The sequence below is a fragment of the Galendromus occidentalis genome, unplaced genomic scaffold (genome assembly GCF_000255335.2).
Source record: "Galendromus occidentalis unplaced genomic scaffold, Mocc_1.1 scf7180000077527, whole genome shotgun sequence".
Lineage (NCBI taxonomy): Eukaryota > Metazoa > Arthropoda > Arachnida > Mesostigmata > Phytoseiidae > Galendromus > Galendromus occidentalis.
Window position 1 is genome coordinate 896,118 of NW_003805515.1, and position 8,801 is coordinate 904,918.

Genomic DNA, 8,801 nt, shown 5'->3' on the forward strand with positions numbered 1-8,801 from the left:
TGGCTTCGGTGATTAGAGCTTTGGGGAACAATGTAAATATTTCTTTGTTACGGGGAGCGTTTGGCATGACCAGCCGACCGACGCGACTCCGTTTCCGGCTCGATCTTGTCGAACAATTCATTTTCGCTGCCCCCTCCCCCTACCCCCCTCAAGGAGTATCCACGCGCAAGTGTCATCGGTGTGGACTTGAGAAAACAACAGATTCGGGTACGCGGAGCACAGGAGCACTTATTGAGTTTCGGCGGGGCGGAGTGAAATCGGCACTCGCTTTTTATTTTGCATCAATCCTCCCGAGGGTAGTATACATTATTTTTTCCTGAGTCACTTGCTGACGGCAAATCAGACTCCAAGGGGATTATTGGACCATAACATGGAGAGGATCGTTTCATATTGCACTCGACGGCCTCCTGAACGCGATATCGTAGATACTTTACGTTCTCGACGGGTTCATTAAATATCATCATCATCATTATTATATATAGCATGATTGCACGAACTAGCGTCTATGGCGTTGGCAGACCATGGCTAAAAATTATTCCTATAATCTCGACACTGCAAAGTCCCCGAAGGCGAGCCAACGCTGGCGATGCTCGACCCTCGCCCTCGATTCCGAGTGTCGAGATGATATTGCACACCGCCGGCCTCACTGATTTTCCCACGGAAGCCTCCGGTTTGTTCAACGGAGATTCTTACCGTTTTCCACCATCTACACACCAATCTAGCTACACGGGAATATATTAGGACAAAGACGGAGAAGACGCGATGAGTATCCTTTTGTTGAGAAGTTCCGTGGCTGAATAACACTAAAGACATAAGGATCCCCAGAATTTATCCCTTCACGGAGGCTAATGGCAATTCATGTTTACAGCTTTTTGGTACGTTATCTTCTGTGGGAATCGATGGAAGGGGATATTCAGGGCTTATATACATTTTCTGCGGTCTCGATACTCCAGAACGCGTCCGGGCCGCTAAACGACAACGGGGAAAAACTTGGGCTAGGTACGATGGGACCGGATGTCAGTCTTTGTATACAGAACTGTTATGGAATTAGTTTGTACAATGATACGAAATCTCGAGTCGATCTAATTTACAATCGGTGAGCAATAGGTTTTGGAACACATCAGATCCTTATCTGATCATTTGGAGTGGTGTTAGTGTCGGGGTCCGATGCGATCCCTTCACAAATACCGCCGATCAACACATGTCTTCAGTCACGTTCACGATGATCTCTTCTTCGGTCAGCTCCTCTTGCACTTCATCGAGACCGTCGGCCAATATTTCCTGTGGGGATACACTCTGAATAAGCCAACTGCTACACCGTCAATTCTGAGATAGGCGTTGCGCTGGTATCGGTTCGAATGATGCTCACCTCCTCCTCGATCATTTCTTCCTGACATTCGTCTTTGAGGAGAACTTCTTTCTGCTGTTCTTGTAGAATTTTCAGCTGCTGTTGGAGAACTTTATTCGCTTCCTCCAAGGACTCGCAAACCTTCCTCATATCCCGGCTTTCTGCAGCGAGTTGCTCCACCCTAGGAGGGAGAATCAAGTTGATCGATTAAGCCCTAGGAACTGATCCTAATCACCCAGACTTCCGATCTCCGGGACGTCTCGTCTTCGGCGTGAGCGAGAGTTTTCTCACCTTTTTTCCAGCGCGTCGACGTACTCCTTCTTCTTCCGTCTGCTCTCCTGAGCGGATATCTTGTTTTTTATTTTCCTACGGATTTTCTTCAATGACCTCTCCTCAGCTTTTGTCAGCGGTAGCTTCTGAGGGATAGGATAGCCCTCGGCTATCAGGGTTCGCTTCTCCTCTTCCGTCAACGCGAGCCCTTCGACGGAGCTGCCGTCAGCGCTGGAATATCGACGGATTCTCTGGTTTGGTACAATGATTCTCTCAATTCTGTTCTAGGAAATCGAGGACTCGGTCTCGATGCTCACTTCGTGTTTATAGTTGCACAGACTCTCTTTTTATAAACGAGACCGTGTGCCGAATGCAGCGGGGAGGTGCTGCCATCGCTCTCGGATTCGTTCGATGAAGATGTCGAGCTCGGAGGAGTCGGGGGAAGCTCAACTTTTACCTGGAAAAGTTACCAAAATCGTCAGGAGGGAAATTCCTTGGAGGAATGTCGATAGAGACTTGACAATAACCGAACCCACCTGAGTCACACCGATCGGGAGGATATGAGTTCCTTGCTTCAACAGCGAAGCCAGAGGGGGAGCGCTTAGGGCTGTGGCCAGAAGACGGTTTTTCGACGCCTTCGACGACGGTTTGCACACGACTGTGCCAGCAACTGTCGGAAAGTTTTCGTGAGATGGATTCCTGTCGTGCGAATCCAGCAATACGCATCCAAGCTCCCGAATACGCTTACCGATATTTGCGTTTACGATTCGGGTGTAAGGTGGTGCAGGCGGGGAAATCGGCCGAGAGCCGACCTCGGATTTGATGAAGGCGCCCTGACCGGAGGCCGACGACAAAGAAACGGTGGGGAAGCACTCTTCGTCGAGATCTTCGAGGGAAATCACAGTTAGGACTTGGAATTCACGTTTTCGAGGCTCCGGTATTGGCTCCACACGTTCTCCTCATCTGTGGACAGCGTCAATGATCGACGTACCTCGTTCCTCCTTGATGACTTGCATCGCGTTCGAGTACGAATGCTCATACTCCACCGAGTCCGAGATCATCCGATCCTGGAACAGAATCGGATTTCCCCCGGTGTCCTCGACATCGCCTAAAAGCCATTCCTCGCTTGCGTCCATCTCTTACGTCCTGAGGATTAAAAACAGCCCTAATTTGAAACTCCGTTTGCTGTGAACGACGAAGCCGCATGACTCCTCGATGCTGCCACGGTAGTGACGATTCGGGGGATCAGAGATCTCAGAGTGCTCGGAGGCGGAAACGCAGATATAATGTAGCTGCATCGGACAGCGATTCTCGGTTTCCATAATTTATTTTGGTCTCCGATGCGTAGTCGTCGAGCGAGCGGAGCTCAGCGAAACTTCGACTCGTTCCGGACCACGTGCCTCGGACTTTAGGTCGTTCACCGCTAACGGATTATTTGCATTCCGACCATCGAGAGACTGGATGAGTGCCAACTTACGACGGTAGTTCAAAGATCGTACCCCGTGCTCTTAGATGAATTTAATGAATCTAGAAATACACTCACTGAGAACCGGACGAACGAAGACACGTTGACAGCTAGCTCTGACAGCCTCACCGGAGGTCTTTCACCGATGTTGGATACGGTCCATGAACTTCGTACAGCGAGGACAGCTCCGCTCTGATTCCCGAGAGGGCTCTGAGGGTGAACTCTGGACACTCTCAACGAGATGGAAAAATTAAAGTCCGCTGCTGCGGTGAGTCTGCACTTCATAAAGTTGGCTTTGCCTCCACTGCGAAGTGTGACGCTGGGTTGGCATAGCTTCGGCCGCAGTTCACTGACTGCTGTGGAAGGAGGGAAAGGAACGTTCGCTTCTTCTGTAGTGTAGTGCTGCTGCCACCGCTCAGGCTCTCACACACACACGCCGCACAACGTCAGTCAGAAAAGTCAGAAAATGGAGGGGCAGCAGTGCATTTTTGTTTCGGTCACGGTGGAGCGGAATTCTTCTCGACGCATCCCTTCACCCGATCTCTGCACTGGGTAACGATTCGGGAGAAGCCTCAGTACCTCAAATTTGCGCGGATGTTGCCAGTCCTCGCGCTTTTTTCTTCCCCGCGGGCTCGCTCCGTTATCTCGTGCAAAGGGCTGTCACAGATGAAAATCCCCGTAATTTGACGTTTCCCTTCTCGGAATTTAATCAACTCATGGAGCCAATTCGCGGAATTCGCCGTCGCTGTCGATTGCAACATAGTCGTGGTCGAAGCTGACGCTGCATCCCCCCCCCATGAGTACGCGTCGATCCCTCCGAGACTGCGGAACCGTCGCGGCCGGACTTCAGCTTGGCCGTGATCCAGCTCTGATCGATGCCGCTGCACTGTAACCGCGGAGCCGAATGCAGTGCTTCATCCCCCATAGGGGTGTCCGACGTTTCTCGGAACGTTTTGGCATTTTTCGCCAGAGGGCAGCGGCGTCGGTTGTGTCTTCTCCTCCTCGTCGTGGTGGCGTCACGTCAACGTTGCTGTGAGCGAATGAACGACCGGCTCTGTGGCCGTTTTGCTGAGGTGGTTGCCCCCTCGTTTGTTCGCTTCCGTGTGATGACTCTTTCTGTCTTTTCCTATCGTCCTTTCTTTCTCTCTGGGTCTCTCTTTCTCTTTAATTACACTCTGCCTGAAGCCAGCGGTGACTGAGGAATGAGCGAAAGGGAGCGTAGAGAATGACTCCTCGATGCGTCGAGCACACTGTATCCTACCCAGAATAAGCGCAGCGCATGGTTTCCGCTCTCTGCGAGGGAAAATGTATCATTTACTTGTACCCCGCGAAACGAGGGAAAGTTCTTCGCGTAGCTTCCCCTAGGACAGCATCCGAGGAAGGAACTTTTCTTCCACGCTGACTGCCACAAGTCATGCCGAAGTCGCTCCGAGTTCCCGAGCGCGCAGACATAGCCGAAAAGGATGGCCAGTCTGTAATCTCCCTTGATCATAGCCGAGCATGGAGCTCGTTCTCGAAACGTTCTGACTTCGTTCCAAGTTATGACATGGGAGTTCGATATAATGGGTGACCTCAAGGATCATCGGAGATTTCATCATTGGACCGATACTCTCCGCATCTTCTGCCCTATATCGGCCAAGCCAACTCTCGTCGACGCGCGCATCTTGAGGCATCGATGAGTAGCTGACGATTGACGTCACTCCTCTGGAACCACGTCTAAACATGATTCTAAATTATGAAATGAATGACGATATGAATTACGAATGATCAACCGAAAGAGACGGGACCCTCTAGACGCGTCTCTCGATTTGGCAGCCTTCCCCCTCGATCGCAGCTCGATCGAGGAGGAAGAATTCTCGCCTGTCGAGACTTCAGACAGGGGCATTACAGACAGCCGCTATCGGGAAGAACGTCCGTGGAAAATGTCTATTTGAGAAAATTCAGCTCAGTCCGTCGTTCACGGGAGGAGGGATACAGATTATTGGCTCCCCACTGGTCGCAGGAGGCGCCACGGCCGAATAGAATATGTCGGTGAGCATGCGTGTCGCTCTCCTGAGAAGCGCCGAAGAGCTACCGTCAGCTCCTGATGTATATCTCTGTGTATCTAAATGTTTGGGATTGTTTGATGTGAGCGCCTCTAGTAAGCAGCATCGACCATGTGTATGTGTGTGACTTGAACCTGACATGCTTCGTTGCTTCTTAATACACAGTAGCTTTCGGAATGGTACTGCGTTAGGCATCACGCATCACTAAAAATCAAATTCACCCTCTCACCGGTATCATTGTCACCGTTATCGCGCGATCATTTGAAAATTCATAAATTCCCCGGCTGCTTCCTCTGTGAAAGGGTGAGCGGGGAAAGATCTCGCCTGCGACTCTATGACCGGATCAAGGAGCTCGTGAGGATCCGCGAACGATTCACTAGCTCTCAAGCGTCAGCGCGGTTCAGTTAGTTGTTAATAATTTGATTTTCTAAATCCACTGAGTATTCGGCCTTCGAGGTTTTGAAGTCGCCGCCGGCAGATGGCTCAAAACAAGTCGGACTTGTTCACGGATTGAGGAACACAGGCTCGCTTGTCTCGCGGTCTTTGTCATCGTAGACTTTGTCGTCGGTCGTGGTTTTCGACAGCAATTCGTCGGCATTGTCTGCCTAATCACTGCGTTGTTGAACTCCTGAGTGAGTGACTGACTCCCTGACGCTGGTCCAGCTAAATGTTCCGATGTGTGTTATATCTCTTTTAAGGCCACTCGAAGACGACCCACAACAATAGCTCTGCTCTGTCGCCAGCTTCAGCTTAGCGGATATCGGCAAGGGAACATATGACTGACCGATGGACTGGGCGATTGAGCGAGCGAGAAACGTCACGGCGGACAGCTTCCTCGGCGAGCGCCAACTCGACACAGACCGGAAACGGCAGAGTTCTCTACTCCGGATTGCGTTCGTCCTACGATCGATACTCTTTGACCTCAGAAGAGTGGGCGTTCAACCTGATTTTGTCTCAGGCAGTCGGTCTGACACATCTTTTGAACCAATATGTTGACATCCTCGGCGAGTCAGCTACTCCTCGCTCGGGGTAGTGACGACTTTGAGTTCCGGCACCTCGGCAGGATCGGGATAGAGCATCGTCCCCACAGGTCGGGGCTGTTTTCAGAGGCGGAATGGAGACAGTGTATGTTTCGATTTCTCAACGAAATCCCTTGCCCAGAAGTGTCGCCAATCAAAGGCCATCCGGCGTTCAGCCGGGCGCAGTGGAAATCCCGACAGTTCGGATGAGTTTCACTCTGTGCTCGTTCGGCACGAGAGAGTCGCGACATGCGCTCTATCGAGCTCAGCTTTTTTCGCCAAGGTGAAATGTGTGCCCCTCTCGCGTCCAACTGGATGCTCGTGGGTATATGCGCTCGCACATCCGCTCATTCGTATGAGGAGTGAGGTGGGTGTCAGAAAATATTTCCCCCGCGTGTCGTCACTGCGAGAACCGTTGGTAGGAGCGGCATTCCTTCGCGTCGCACTTGCTGTTGTCAGAGCAATCTCCGCACAAAGCACATATATTGGAAACACAACGAAGGGAAAAAATTCCCTTCTGATATGTTTCTCTTTGCGTTCAGCTCTTCGCCAAGAGTTATCCCTTCACTGAATCAAGAGAAACATATCGCTACATAAGATAAAATTCCCTGGCCACTTCACTGTCGTCAGGTCGGCTCAAAATCGTCAAACTCCGTCAAAGTCTCGTCGATCCGAGTTATCTGCTGAGCCGCCGAGTCCTGAAGTTCACCCGGTATCGGATCCTCGTGTGCGCGAAATCTCGGGGTGTAGAGCGGGACTTGAAAATCCCGCAGAAATCGATCTCTGAGAGCGCGAGGCCTGATCTTCCGGAGCGTTCGGCGTGGATAAGATTCCGGGATATGCAGCTGGTCACAGAGTTCGTTTCCGAGGTCGTCGCTGCAGCACAGATTCGAGCAGACTCGAAGACAAATATGAATTCCGAACTCCTTGAAATGCAGGAAGCCGAACCGTAGAGCCAGAAGATCGAACGGCTGCTGCCTGCTCGGGAGCATGAGCGAATTGGGATCGCTGTGATGGAATCGTAATAAAGTGTTCGGCTCCCTCAGAAATATATCTTCTCCCTCTGTGGCGGCAAGATGGAATAGAGGGAGACCCAAGGAATGGTCCCGAATTAGTGTGAAGAAAGGAGAAGGAGCCCAAACCGACGAAGACGACGCCGCCGACGGCGGCGACGATGACGGCCATGAGGGGCTGAAAAGAGCCATCTTTAATGGCCGATGATGAGGATATATATTTTAATAAAGAGAACAAGCAACGATGAAGCCCATCCGGCTGCTTGCCTGCTTTCCACAAGCACCGAGCCAGCGGAGCCGGCAAACAGGCAGGACTGCCCATAGAGAGACTCCTATTCTCACCCTTGCCGTCGCACTACTACCCCTATCAGAGAGGAATGTCGGGAATGCGCGGCTGACAAGATAAAGAGCTTCGTAGCTGGCGCTTGTCGTCGTTCTCCCCTCGTTCTCCCTATCGCCTGCTCCCTCTCACGGTTTCTCGCGCTTCAACCTTCACGAGTGAGACTCCGGATGACGGGGACCGACGAAGGCAGAGGACGGAAGAAGGGGCACGAATTATTCCTGTGAATGAATATTAAAACCTTTATTTGGTTAGTCGATCATCAACAACTCGCAGAAAGCAGCGGAATTCCTTTGTCGACTCGACGCCGACGGGGAGACGACGAAAACACAACGAAAGGGAGGACGCGACATGGGGAAGACGATGAAAAAAATTCATTCTCCTCCAAGTCCGAGGAATCGACAGAGCTGAAACATACTTTCGTCTGGTATTTGTTCTTTTCAAGATATCGTCAACAAGACGAAGAAAATACGGATCAGAATCATCCCGGCGGAAAATCTCTGATATCAATCAGCGCACTTCCGACTCGTCGCGTTTGGGGTGGATTTAGCATAGACCCCAACGAACAACGTCGCACGACTCCGTCGCCCGCTCATGCTCTGGAACCATAGAGCATCGAGCCCCTATTTCCGGGGGAACGCGGAATATGAAATGAGGATCTTCTGCCTCGCAGATCTCAGTGGCATCCTCAAAAGCGCGATGTTAATCAATTAATAATTGATGTCCAAAAAGGGTTATGCAGCGATTCATATCACCCTGCAAGGATCTGCACCGCGCTGCGCTCCAGAAGTACCTACATACTTTTCTATGGATGAGCCGAATCCCGTCACCGAATGCAGCTCATTCGGACAGTTCGACACTTGCTTGCCACAAGATCCTGAGGATGCCACGAAGATCTGCGAGGCTGAAGATCCTCATTTCATAGTCCGCGTTCCCCCCGAAAATAGGGGCTCGATGCTCTATGGTCCCAGAGCATGAGCGGGCAACGGAGTCGTGCGACGTTGTTCGTTGGGGTCTATGCTAAATCCACCCCAGATCACAAACCCCCAGATGAAGACGAGCAAATCGAGCAATGATTCGGACACGCAGAAGGGTATGGAAAGTTCATGGAAGGTCATTGTTGTCATGCGGCATGGTCGAGGCTTTGGCGCAATCCTCTTGAAGTGGAAATCTCCGGATGGAACCGCTTTCCTCGAGGTCACTGTCGACTCCGGGCATGCCTTCTACCGCGGCCCGCATGGATAGTCCGCATTCAACTAAGCCCGTTCGGCGAAGAGTCGCATCTCTCCCGCCATCAACAA

The 8,801-nt window shown here is 51.4% G+C and overlaps 1 protein-coding gene across 1 annotated transcript; it reads right to left on the reverse strand.

The window, feature by feature from the left end:
• Positions 1-1,194: 1,194 nt before the first annotated feature.
• LOC100908753 (cyclic AMP-responsive element-binding protein 3-like protein 3) lies at positions 1,195-2,754 on the reverse strand. The gene is made up of 7 exons (XM_003748086.1): positions 2,610-2,754; positions 2,367-2,504; positions 2,155-2,288; positions 1,936-2,075; positions 1,640-1,849; positions 1,370-1,529; positions 1,195-1,281 (listed from the first exon to the last, which is right to left on the reverse strand). The coding sequence occupies exons 1-7, from the start codon at positions 2,752-2,754 to the stop codon at positions 1,195-1,197; spliced, it is 1,014 nt and encodes a 337-aa protein (XP_003748134.1).
• Positions 2,755-8,801: the final 6,047 nt, after the last annotated feature.

Excerpts from the sequence above, each read along its gene's own strand:
- LOC100908753 (XM_003748086.1), bottom strand. The coding sequence starts at position 2,754 with ATGGACGCAAGCGAGGAATGGCTTTTAGGCGATGTCGAGGACACCGGG. Across the intron at positions 2,076-2,154 it reads TCCCGATCGGTGTGACTCAG|GTAAAAGTTGAGCTTCCCCC; the intron begins GTGGGTTCGGTT and ends TAACTTTTCCAG. Across the intron at positions 1,850-1,935 it reads TGTGCAACTATAAACACGAA|CGCTGACGGCAGCTCCGTCG; the intron begins GTGAGCATCGAG and ends TCGATATTCCAG.